This window comes from Oryzias latipes, chromosome 17 (assembly GCF_053564925.1).
Source record: "Oryzias latipes strain Hd-rR chromosome 17, Olatipes_Hd-rR_3.1".
Classification (NCBI taxonomy): Eukaryota; Metazoa; Chordata; class Actinopteri; order Beloniformes; family Adrianichthyidae; genus Oryzias; species Oryzias latipes.
This window is the reverse complement of record NC_136253.1, coordinates 21,898,660-21,912,062: the sequence shown is the minus strand read 5'-3', so window position 1 is coordinate 21,912,062 and position 13,403 is coordinate 21,898,660. Positions and strand designations below refer to the sequence as shown.

At 40.1% G+C, this 13,403-nt stretch overlaps 1 protein-coding gene across 1 annotated transcript; it reads right to left on the bottom strand.

Annotated features, from left to right (window-relative positions):
* Nucleotides 1–612: 612 nt before the first annotated feature.
* On the bottom strand, nucleotides 613–13,379 carry mmp14b (matrix metallopeptidase 14b (membrane-inserted)). Its single transcript, NM_001104887.1, is given in 10 exon segments — nucleotides 613–2,547; nucleotides 2,635–2,750; nucleotides 3,898–4,048; nucleotides 4,168–4,306; nucleotides 4,381–4,541; nucleotides 5,614–5,775; nucleotides 6,048–6,355; nucleotides 6,436–6,561; nucleotides 6,645–6,793; nucleotides 12,905–13,379. Coding segments are annotated over 10 exon segments (1,833 nt in total). The 5' UTR covers nucleotides 13,004–13,379; the 3' UTR covers nucleotides 613–2,125.
* Between the last annotated feature and the right edge of the window lie 24 nt (nucleotides 13,380–13,403).

Genomic DNA, 13,403 nt, shown 5'->3' with positions numbered 1-13,403 from the left:
TCCAACTCTCAAAAACACAAGACAAAGCCCTTTTCCTGAAACTGGAGGCTTTTTTTTTATTTTAAAGCAGAATGCTGCACCGTTGGTCTAATCATGTCACATCATAGAAGCGATGACGCCCACCAATGAAATTATTTACAACAAATCTCATTTCTGGCTGCCAGCTGTGAAGGAGGAAAGGAGATGAATACATTTGCTGTTTGGTCTTTTAAAGCGCCCCAAAATATATAAAAAAACAAAACAAAAAATCCAGTGGAGGAATTTATGGTTTTGTACTCACAGTTTGTCAAACCTCAAACGCACGTTTTGATTTATAACGACAAGAATATTGGATTATAATTATAGTTCTCACACGTTCAGTCACACCAAAGAACACGCTCAAGGTTTACAGCTTATATTTCTTTTCCTGCTGTGCAGAAATGGCTTTGTACAACTATCCTCGTCCCTGTTTCTACTTAATCGTTGGACGCAGTCTGCATTTTCCGACCCAGTTTGAAGCGTGCCAGATCCTGATCCCCGGTAGTGCGGAGTGGTGCGGTTGGGGAACAAGTAACCTGGAGGTCCAGGGAAGTTGGGGAAGCCCAGATGGCAGGGAAAATCAGAGCACAGAAAGCCTTTTGAAATTGCTTTATTCTTGTAAGAAAAGCATGAAACGTGCACAAAAAAAATAACTGGTTATCATTATTATCATCATTTTTAGTATTATTGTCATTGTTGAACGGCCCTGATTAAAAATGAAAATGAAAGAAAGAGTCTTTTTAAGATCATCCGTTTTATTTTCACTTTAAATTGAATCAAGGTGTCCAGAACTAAAAAACAAACAAACAAAAAAAAAAATGATCAAGTTTCAAGAAACCCTTATCCCAGTTCACTGTTCCCACAAATATAAAATTAAGGCCACTTTTATATGTCTCTGCCCAGCAGGACGTTTAATGACATTGTACAAAAAAACATTTGCAACAACAACAATAATAGTAACAGACATAATACTAATGACAACATCATTTATGACAACAAAAAAGTGTGAAAAAGGAAAAGACACAGTTGTGTTTGTTGCGCCACACTGATGGGAGTGCATGTCGGGCTTCGTAAAGTTGTGCTTGTTTCACCATTTATGGTCCAAACTGGCTCCTGCTTTACTGGAAGATTGGGAAACACTGTGACTCTGCAGTTTGTGTTTGTGGCCATGTTAGTGTTTGAGTTAGTGAGGACGAAAGGGGGGGGTTCAACAACCGCCTGACTCTGCAATGTTTCAGATGTGAAGCAGAAATTCACAAAGAAAAAAAAAGAGACATTGAAAAAGGCTAAAACAAACAGCAAGGAGCTGGCGTCAGTTACCACAGGAGAGGAGGCTAAAAGAGAGAGGAAAAAGCGCAAGGAGTGGCTGACAAAGAGTTAATGACAGGTTTTGCAATGAATTATCACTTATCCATCTTCCCTCGTCTTTTCCTCGTCTCCTGCTCCCTCATGGGGGTGTTTCTCTCACGTCCTTCTCTCTTCCCTTCCTACTAGAGGTGTAACGATTAGTCGACTTAATCGATGAATCGATTTAGATTCCTACGATCCAACCAGATTGATCTTTCGCATCGACCATTATAAAATTGTTTCAAAATGAAATAATTCAATAATAGTTTATATTAAAAAATACAATTTGGATTAATGCATGGCAGGTTTGTTTACTTTAACGTAAAAACGACCATGTGCATCACACCGGACAACACAAGTCCAGTACAATGTGTGGAAACACTTTGAATTTAGCAAAGACTTGCCCGTACAAAAATGTTCTAATAATGTTCCCTTGGTATTAATTTGATGTGTAAAAACAGCAGTGGGTTGAATCTTATGAAACTAAAATGTGAATGGATTTGCCATTAATCCTTGTTTACATATTGAATTTACACTTCATTATCTTGCAAGAAATACAAAGCATCTTGAAAACGTATCTCTGAGTCACACTGGTTGAATTTTTGGCAATGATGTCCTTGATTGATTTTAGGTCAGTGAATCAGATCGCTCAAAATGAACAGATATCGACGATGAATACTATCGTCAACCACAAATGATCTGAATCGAATCGTTGTTAAAAGGAATCGTTACACCCCTACATCCGACGCTTCACTTCTGTCTATACCTTGTCTAGTAGGGATCTCTGGCAGTACAGGAGTCGACGTGGCGTGCCGTATCGACGGAAAAACAGCAAGACTGCTAACGTAGCAATCACGCACACCAACAGGAATAACGGCAAGACCACGACTGCTGCCCCGCTGCCTGAGCTGGTCTCGATGATCGTCACATCCACATCAGCCACTGTCTCCGTATCCCACTCCTCCCTTTCTCTGTCTCTGTCCCGAGTTCTGTCGCTGTCCTCTCTGTCCTTCTCCTTCGTCTTGTCCTTGTCATTTCCTCCTCTTCCTCCATCTGTCTTTGGGTCTTCGTTGGGGCAGCCCATCCAGTCACGAAGAGCTGACTTGGGGTATCCAGGCTCCACCCGCATCATCTGGCTGTTGTACTTCCAGTACTTATTGTTTTTGTAGAAATAAGTATAAGCTAGAGGATAGAAAAGTAAATAGTGAAAAAAATGCATCAGACAAAAACATAAAAGTATTTGTTGACATAACAGGATGAAAACTTTACCCTGATCTTTGCTCATGAAGGCCGCCTTAATGTTTTCAGGTACCCCCTGCCACATACTGATGGATTTGGGATACTCCTCATGAACAGTTCTGGATCCCTCATTAAAACGATAATACCTGAAGGAATAAGCAAAAGGTAAAGCTATGCAGAATAGAAAAAAAAAAGGCCAAAACAAGGTTATATAGAAGGACAGTTTGCTAATAAAGTTTAAAAATGCATGTTGGATTTAAGTTAAGACACTTGACGAAAAAAACAGATAACAATGACTAGATCTTGAAATGAATCTAAATTTACCTGCCACTCGTCATTTTTTTGTCAATTTTTTAAATCATCTTTGTTCCTATTTTTACTTCTAAGATCTAACAGCCAGTAGCAGGAATTTATTTTCTCCTTTTTGTGGCAAATTTGTGCGAGTGCAAACCAATATGACCAGCTTGCTACCTGACATTACTCAACCATGGATTTTCTGTAAGTGGGCAAATAGGCAGGAAAAACAAGCAAGAGCTGCAAATTGTAACCCCGCCTGTCAATCTAATGCTCAATTTTAAACACTCAAGTGAAATTCAGTGAAGACAAATTAAAAATTTGATATCTGGTGACAAATATTTGTATTGTGAGGTCAAATCATTTAAGATAGTACACCTACGTGGTACAAAACTATGCAGACTGAGCTTCCTTTGTGACAAACCTCCTAGTGGTGAGACGGTAAATTGACTTGGCTCCTAGTGTTTTAGTTTTAAACATATTTCAACACGGAAGTGAGAGGGATTTTTCATTGGTGAAAACACACCTGTGACAGCAGAGAGCAGAACCAATTCCTGCTACCATGGAACAATTATTTCAACTGTTAACCTTAAAACTCGGTTTTTAGACTTAGAACTGCGACACCTTAAACCAAGATCAGAGTGAGATTATTGATCATTTTTTATTTCCACCCTAATTTTTACAGTTAGCCGTCAAACAAAGCCTACCTATAATGGGAGCAGCACTCAAAGGAGGTAACTAAGAGTTTGCATTTTATAACAACTGACTATGGCTTTTTTAAACAGTAACAACCGCTGTAGTAGGTTAAATACTCATAAAATTCCCCCACAGTGTATTTTTCATCATTAACTGACTTGTAGTTTGGGATTTTGTGCACATCTGAATTTTTAACATACAATCTTCTAGCAGTGGGATTTTCCCAGGAACCTTTTAAAACTCAGCACAGTTTGGGTTTTTTTTTTCAACAAGCAACAACCACAAGGAAAACTGATGACTAACTTGTTCCCTCTGAAGAAAAATGTCTGTCCGTTGAGGGTATAATAGAGAGCAGCATCTATGCGATCTTCTGGAAGTCCAGAGCCCATTTCTGACAGCTTTTTGGGGTAACCAGAGTCCAAAATAGATTCACTGAAGACCCAGTATCTGTCCCCTGTGTGAAAAAGGTAGTGATATAAAATAGTATACTGATAAAAAAATAAAGTGAGAAGTCTGGAATGTTTCATTTTACTAAAGAAGGTCAAGCTATAGCAGTTTTTAAGTCGAATTTACCTTTAAAAAAGACAAATTTCCCATCTTCTCTTTCAAAAGCAGCATTGATATGAGTGGGCAGTCCCCTCCAAAAGTGACCAATAGGCATGGGGTATCCGTCCAACACGTGGTTGTTCCGAACTCGCCAGAACCAATTCTCCTGCAAGGGGGAATATGTAAAAACATTAAAAATCCAGGTGTGCTCATTTAATCAGAGCCCAACACCAGCTTTACCTTAAACACAAACATTTCTCCTCTGAAGATGGCGATGGTGTCAAAGTGTCCATCGCATATGTTGGGGCCAAAGCGAGGCTTGTCAGGTGAATAGGTGGGCTGAGGGTCGAGGTCAGGTGTTTGCGGTGTTACGGGTGGAGGTGGAAAGTTTGACCCGGAGCCTGTGTAAAGGTGGTCATATTTGATGTTTTAGGACGTCAAAGGGAGCTTCGCCAAAGGTTACATAGAGAACACTATAACACTTTCTATACAAAAAGTATAGAAAGTAAATCCCAAAGACCTGTGTCACTGATTGACCTGATTTATGAAAGTTTTTTTTTGTTTTCTGTAATCTTGTCTAGAATTCAGAATTTTAGATTATAATTAAAAAAGTACTAAGATTAATCCGAATAACCAAGATTTAAATGTAAAGGTCTGACAAAAAATGGATACATTTTGAATAATATACATTTGTTAACTAATACATCAAAAATTACACTTAATAATGCAAAGTAATAAATAAACGTGGCTTTTAACACTTTATTTAATAGTTAATTTATCATGCATTAAATAACATTAATAAGGTATTGCATATATAACGATTCATGAAAAAAAGTTAAATTTTTGAAGACGGAAAATATAAGAAATTTTAAATTACTACAGTTTACAGATTAAAAGTAAAGTCGTATTTATGAAATGACAACTTTAAAATGTTAAGAGTCAGTTTAGATAAGTAGTAGTTTTGAGGAAAATTTAAAGTAATAAATAATTTTAACCAAAAGAATGCTTAGACTTTTTGTCATAAATCTGGGATCTAAATAAAGTTTGGATGGAAAAAGATAACGTCAAAAATTTAAGATCAAATGTCAGGTTTCTGAAATAGAAATTAATTTTGTGAGAAAATAAAATTTGCTCTCTAAAAGGTAAGAGTTTTAAGGAAAATCACCCATCCAACCAAAGTCTTTTAACTCAGGGGCCACCCCATTTTGATTAAACACTAGATTAGACAAGACAACAATTATTGAATATTATATTTTTGAAAATATATTAAGCCAACTTCTAAATCTTAAAAGTTTCCCTCAGGCAATAAAGAGTTAAAACTATACTTCAAGATTTGTAGAAAAGATCATTTGAATACATGAGAATTCATTTTATACCAATAATAATTGATGGTTTCTAAGCTCCTAAGACATACTAGAGTCAAACAAAACCAAGATATTTGGATAACTGTTGGTGAGCCTACATTTAGCATACCATAAATTTGCTGTATGCCTCTGCGATCATCATCAGGGAGTTGGAAGTTCTCTGTGTCCATCCACTGATAGAAAGGAGCCATGATGGCTGAGGGATCGTTGGAGTGCTCCAGACCCAGCGCGTGACCAAGTTCGTGCACCGCCACAAGGAAGACGTCATTTCCTGAAATGGAAGAACCCTGGTTTTAGGAGCTCATTCTGAGAAGAGCCGAGTAAAAAATATGAAACTATCTCAAACTTTCAGGAGGATGGAGTTTGTACATTTCTGTGACCTCTACATTTTTCAAACACACCCATACAGGAATTTGCACCCTAGAATAGGAGAGACAAGGCTGGACCTGGACCTGATTTCGCTTCCATTTGCAAAACAAAACTCCTAATTTTAAACATCTAAGCTCTCAGAGAGTCAAAAGAGTTCAAAAAACAGGAGCTCACCCGACAGATCTTTGTTTCCAATCGTCCACGGCTCAGCTGCGTCGAAATGGGTGTCTCCACCAATCCCATCGCCGGGAAAATAGGCGTGTGCCAGGAAACCCCCCTCACCATCAAACGGGCTGCTGTCGCCGTGGAAACCCTCCGCAAAAAAGATCATGATGTCAGCAAACTTCTCCACCTTATCCCGGATGTAGCTGTAGGGGATCTCCCGGAAACGTAGTGGTGTGACTTTCTCCCAAATTTTGAAGGCCCTCCGGATGGCCTCATGGGTCTCGTACTCGCCCACCTTTGGGGTGTAGTTCTGTATGCTAGAAGAAAAATGATCCACTCAGCTTCTACATCTGCATCAACGTAAAGTTCAACCATTGTGCACTCCTTGTGGACTTACGAGAAAGTAACATCTTTTTTGTGCCACTTCAGAGCCTGGTAGGCGTAGCGCTTCCTCCTCCTCAGGTTGCTTTTCAGCTCGGCCCCAAACTTGTCTGGCACGCCACAGCGCGGCCGCTTCATGGCCCTGCCAAACAAAAACATGTCCCAGCGGTTTGTACGTGCAACAATTTGCGTCAAGATATTTACTTTCATTGTCAGGGTGCTCACTCAATGGTACTTTGATCGAAAGTGCCGGTAACGGTGAGACCATAAAACTTCTGCATGGTGGCGATGGCAGATGAGACGGAGTGGGGGGAGCGGAGGGAGTGGGTCCTCAAATCTCCAGGAGGCAAGTAGCCATACTGTTGAAGCCATGACTGCAGAGCAAGGCAAAAAGGTGGATTAATGATTTCAAAATGAACAAGAAGCAGTGTTTTCAGCTTTGTTTTGTTGATATAGTCAGGTGAAGGAGCTGTCACCAACTCACTGGCATTGTGGTAGAGTGTCCGCCCTGAGACCAGAAGGTTATAATTTCAACTCCACAGTCAGCATCGCAGAGAATTCTGGGAGGTTTCTAGGGTACTCCATTTATTTATTTGTACATTCAGACAGCCCTACAAAATGGTGAATGCACTATATAGTGTACTATTTAAGAAGAAGTGAAGTAGCCTCTCTCAATATAACGTTCAAGGTGGGGGCGAGCGGGCAGCACATGCTTTTATCGAGGCATCTGATTGGCCAGTTTATAATGTGAATAACTTACCCTACAGAAGGAATTTCATCAAAGAAAGATTGGGATTAGTAAGAACACGTTAATAAAAAGGTATTAGAGCAATAATGGTTATTCTGATTCATTTAAAGACTGAGTAACAGCTGTTTATCTCTCTATAGAAGTCTGTTTGATTTTGACTTCTTGGAGTCTTCCTATTTGAACGCCAGGAGGGAGGAGTCGCTCAGTCCAGTTCTCTTATACAATCAATGGATGGATCACATGCAGAGAACAAGTTTCAAACATCACCCAGGTGTGTCACAACTAACTTCAGTACAAACATCTCCAAAAAATTAAAGTTTGGGATATTTTCTTTGCAGCTGCTTCCAGCCCTGACAATCAAAGAAAGCTTTTGTCGAACCCATTTTTGTGTTTGGGTGTTTTGGAGTCTGAAGGAGTAAGATCTGGCATGTTTCCATCTAATGACTGAACTCAACTGCTGTTAGACCATCAAAGACGCTCCAGTGACCATGAGGACTTTTGCTGATTGAACTGACAATAAAATAAACAAGGACTTCAGGTCTTAACAAAGACTTAGTGTCCAAAGTTGTGTGTTTTTTTGTTCTGTGTTGTTGACTGAATCTACTGAGACAGAGAGATGTTTTTACTTAAATCTAGAAGTCTCCTTTGGCCTTGATGGGAGCTTGACCTGACTTTCTCCTTAAACCCTTTTCACCGCAGTGCAGCTTTGAACTGTGGACGGCCGCCAGCCGCACGTCTCCCACACAGCTTTGCTTAAACCTGTTCATTTTTCAGACTACAGCTTAAAAATAACACTGAGGCTTCAGTGAAGACAGTGAAACCCCGAGACCACTTTGATATTCTGCTGTTCGAGTCATTTTGTCAGCTGTTCCAGCACTTTTTTTAAATTGTGGTTTATACACACTTTGTGCTCAGCGGAACTGTTTCCTGTTTGGGCGTGGCGTCTGCTCATGCATAACATGATCTGACCAAAACAGAAATCAATTGAATCTGTTATTTATTTTGCATAGTTTGACATCTAGTGACAGTGCCAAAAAGGTGATAGGGAAATAAACGAAGTAAAGAGCGGGCGGAGAGCTCACCGATCGACGTCTCACCTTCATGTTTTTACCTCCGATCCTTTCTCTTCTTGTTTACTCAGCTTCCCAATAAAAACCCAGGATCTTCAGGGTGCACATTCATGAAGAGCCACACCCTGACCAACCCAAATGCTAACACTGCGTAATGCAAAACACTTATTTTCCCGTCTTTGTTTCCCTGCTCCACTGTTTTAGACCCCCGCGAGCGTGCCAAGGATGCTCGTCCGGTCTGGAGGATTAGCAGAAAGATAAAGGCAGCCTTGCAGGCCCTTGATGGCCCCTTGACCTCCCCCTGTCCATCTGTCTTAGAGAGACATGGAGCTTATGTGGTTAGACTTCATCCCTGAATGAGCTCTTTCTGGTTCTGACTCATGGAGCTCCAGCGGACACAGAAAGACTCACTGTCTGCCACATGAGCGGGAAAGAGAAAAGCATAAAGACTGAGAAATGAATTTTGGATGAATCCAGATTATGTGACGACATCTTTGGCATTATCCTTTGTTCTGATAAATGGGTTTAGGTGTCGCTTATCTAGAAGGATTTAATTGTGGAGCCTTTTCAAACCATCATTGTAGTAGATTGTAAGCCTCATTCTTTTCCTTCACACATTCACTGTTTTCTTTCCCACAGAATCCCACTTTTGCCCTTAGCTCAGTCAAAAGAGGGCTGTTGAATGACAGGGAGCTCTTGTTTCTACTTTACGGGTTCCACATCTTGGACATGGTTCCCTTAGCTGACTCGACAAAGTCTTATTGAGCATCACACACTACTATTTTTGACCACACTAATGGCTCGTAAGTAAAGCTACGGCAGGAAGAGGAAGCGGTCAGTATTCTCAGCGGGATAAGGATCGACAGAGTCATAGTTGTTTGATGTGTAGGGGTATTTAACACAGCTCTGACGCGTACTCCAGCAGGGACCCATAGTTCCACTTTTTGGGTTGGTGATTTCAGTTTTCAGTGATTTCTTTGTTTGTATCTCCTGCATTTTTGGTTCGTTTTTATATTTACAGTCACTTTTCTTGTGACCTTTTCCTGTTATGACAGCAGAGATTCTTTAACAGCAACTATATATATAAATATGAACAAAAATATCTGGTCGTGTGATCAATTATTTTGCATTGGGCCAATTTGAAGACAGCTTTTAAGGACTGTAGTAATCGTCAAACCCAGAAAACTGAAAATTATTGAGTATAAAACAAGCTTGACAGTTGTGGGGCCGGGGATTTGAATGAAACCTGTCAATCAAAAGGCCAAAACTTTGTTTAAGCCACTTTTTATCGTAGAAAATGTGATTAAATACAATAGTTTATTAAACATCAAACCTCCTGCAGTTATGGATGTTAAATCTAGTCACAGAGATGTGTTGGAACCAGGGTATAACAGTGTTTTTGTTGTGAAGTCTGGTGCTTTTACATTGGAGTGAACTGAGACTGCCATGCTAGTGTAAAAAGCCAATCAAGAGGAACTGAGCTGGCTCCAGCCGCTTTGGCTTTTTTTTAACCCGCCTTTAGAAGAAAAGTCAGGATAGTCCCCCATGACTGTATACGAGAACTGGATTGAATGATTCCTCCCCCCGCGCCTTAAAATAGAAAGTGTCCACTGGCTCCAAGAAGCCAAAATCACATAGACTTCTATAGAGAAACTGACAGCTGTTTTTATATTTGTCAGAATAATCATTCTTGCTCTGCTACCTTTTTTTCTTGCCAATCCAATTTTTCTTTTCATATTTTTTCTTTACTGCAAGTTATTCAAGTTCACTTTGCAGTGGAGACCTTTGATAATTGTTGATCCACTAGGATTCACACCTTGGTAGTCAATAGATTTACCGTGATTCCTGTTAGAAATCTTTTATTTTTCCTGTTCTTTTAAGGTGTGAACTTTTCTTTCTTTTTTTCTTTTTCTTTTTTGGTGTCCTGCAGCACAAAACCCTCTCAGCTGATGCCTTGAGAAGAATTACTTTAAAGTGAGGCATTAAACCATTCAGCGAGGACAGTTTTTGGAACCAAATTCAGGAACCAGTTCAAACGCAGGATTGTAGGTTTATGTTTAATGGAAGATTTGCAAGAATCAAACAGTGGTCACCATGGTTGTCGCTAGGCAGAGCGCTAATTTTGCATGGGATGAGAAAAGGAGATGAAGGGGTAGCGACTCAGTTGTTCCATTTGTTAAAAGCCAATGGAAAAAAACTGCGATGGGAGTCCAACTGAGCCATACAGCAAACAGAACTGCAACTAATGCTGCACAGGAAGTTGGTAAAGTTAGCATGTATTTTCTCCTCAAATTCTTTAACAAAATGTAAAATCCTTTTATACTTTTATACCATTTGCTCAATTTGTGCACCTATCTTGCAGGTAAAGTGCATAAACCCCAGCTGCTCTCTGTTAGAACTTCATTTTCAGCCAGCAATAATAAAACCAGGTGACACAAGAGGGGAACTGAACTCTCTGCCAGCGTAATATGAGCAATGAGTAAGCTGTAGGCAAATTTTGGTGGCAGGATTTTGTTAAAGAAGAAAGAAAGAACAGGAAATAAGGTAATGACTTTAAGTAGAGCCTTATTTTCTGTAACACTTCCATCCTCCCTCTGGGAAGTTGCTCTTATGCCACCCACGGATGAACACCAGACACTTCCTTCCTCATTTCCTTTTAGTCCAATGACAAAAAATCTACACAGTGGTGCAAGAGTGAACTTGTAAGTTTTTTGTTTTTTTTTAGTTTGGACATGATGGTATCATGTATTCAACATTCTGTTCTTTTCAGCACAAATGGCTTCCACCCCTTAGGCTTATCGTTCTCAGAAACGACAACAATGTCCTCCTTTTTTCCTCACAGTCCTCCCTGATTCATCACTTCATGGTCATCTATCATCTGCTGTAGAGAATGACCTCAGCCTGTTTTTTTATTTGCAGAGATAGTTTTAATAATAATGGATTGGATTTATCTGCGCTTTTCAAGACACCCAAAGCGCTTACATTGTGTCCATTATTCATTCACTCCTCATTCATACTTGGTTATGGTAAGCTACGGTTGTAGCCACAGCTGCCCTGGGGCAGACTGTGGCCACAGGTGGACGCTGACACGTCAGAGAAGGATATACATTTTGTCCTACACTTCCTGTTTGTGTCATAGACCACAGCCTTTGATTTCGGTGTAATTTAGCACCCGCTGATGGACATACACCCACTGACCTGATTTCCTTTAAACTAAACAGAATCTGAACAGATGGGTTGAGTAAAAGATGTGTTTTCTAAAGTAACACAAAGAAAATCTATTCTAAATATGTTGCATTTCTCCTTTTTTCATGTTCACTTATGCTGAGATGGAAAATCCCATTTCCTCTTTTATTAACTTGTACAATTTTTTTCTATATAATTAGAAAGCAACTAATTTTTTTTACCAGGTATGATTGACCAACATGGCCAATCTCATCTGAGAAACCAACATGTTATGCAAAATTACATTATTACTAACAAAGCAAAAACGTTTAAATAAAAAATGTTGTTTCTTCATTTAAATATAATAAAAGAAGTTGTTTTTTGTCATTTTAAGCTCCATTGTAGTTTTTTTTTTAAATCAGCAGAATCCAGTTTTTATATAAAAAAATAACTTTTTTGAGAGGACAAGGAGCTATGATGAAGTTGTGGGTTTCTCAGTTTACATCTAAATGCTTGTGCGTTGAATTCTTCGAATGTGGGTCAATAGAGTAATTCAACTCCATTTTTTTCCCACTGGTCCAGCTGCCTACAGCTTTACGCAGGCAGGACGCAGGGATCAGAGAACCTTGTGGCGCCAATAATACACAACAGAATGTGTTCTTTGCGTCTCCAACACGAAGACGCACACACACGTACTTATAAGGAACCCGGAGGAAGCAGGTGTGCAGCATCAAAAGTCGCATCCTTGCATTGAGTCAGAACTTCATGTTTTTAGTCTTGGGGAGATCCAGAAGAATCAAATCCAACAAATTTTGTCAAATGAGTTGAAAGATAAAAACAGCTCAGTCTTGTGCGCTTTTGGAAGAGATGAGCGCATTTGGTTGCTTCTAAAGTTCACCTCCTCCCCATTTACAGCTCAACAGATGTCAACAGTTATCTCCTCATCCCCCTGAACTGCTTTTATCTCTCACCCCTTTCATCCATTAAAGCTTGCCCCAGTCTCTGCCACGACCGCAGAACAATCAAATGCATTTCGTCACTGCCTTGTAATTCTTTCTTTCTTGGTTTTTCTTCTTCTGTTGCTCTCCAGCTCCCTGCCATCTCAGCATTTCTGTGTTTTTACGAGCGCTATCATCATTATGGGTTTTTTCCTTCAACCCCGGGTTAAAGCCCTTTCTTTCCGCCCCTCATGCGCTTTAACGCAAACTATTTGTCAGGAGGCAGAATCCTAACTGAAACCACAAAACCAGGATGTAATTAGGAGCAGATCTGTTCAATAAAGCCTTTTTGATATTAGTGTTAGATTCATAATAAACTTCACAATAAAAGCTTTCATGATCTAAACGCCAAATATTTGTATTTTTCAACAATTTACCAGTTTCGTTTTCTTTTTAGTTAACACCTCTAGTTCAATCACATCTATACGACAAACGGTGAAATATACAATTTCCTCTCAAGAACAAGTCTGCAGGCTTCATTGGCCACAGGAACGCATCCCTCACCTCCGGATTGATTTGTAGCTCTGCGGCTCCGTGCGCCCTCACCGCCAACGCCGCCACCGCCAGCGGCAGCAGCAGGCGGACCGTCAGCTTCAGCTTCATCCCTTCACTCTCAAAAAGGTGTCGAAGTTGGCAGAAGTCTTGAAACAACTTGAACTGAATTTGTCAGAACATAACCTGCGACCAACTGAATCCGGGAAGAAATCTTGTTTTTTGGCGCTTGGCGCAAACGGCCTTCAAAAAGTCATGCGTCTTTATTTATTTAATCCAGTTGATGTGTTTGTCCAGTCTTTTGCATTCTTCTCGTGTTTAGGAGAATATGAGCTGTTTGTAGAAGGCAGGAAGTTGAGAGGAGGGGTGGGGGCTGCCTATGTTTTTTTGTCCCACCTCTGCCTGAGAGTTTCGTTCCAACTGTTGCAGCACTGCTCCCACGGATCGGTCGGTCGCAACTTCTCTTCTTTGGCCTTCTGTCGGGTTGTTTTGGTCTGCTCCCCTCTTTCCC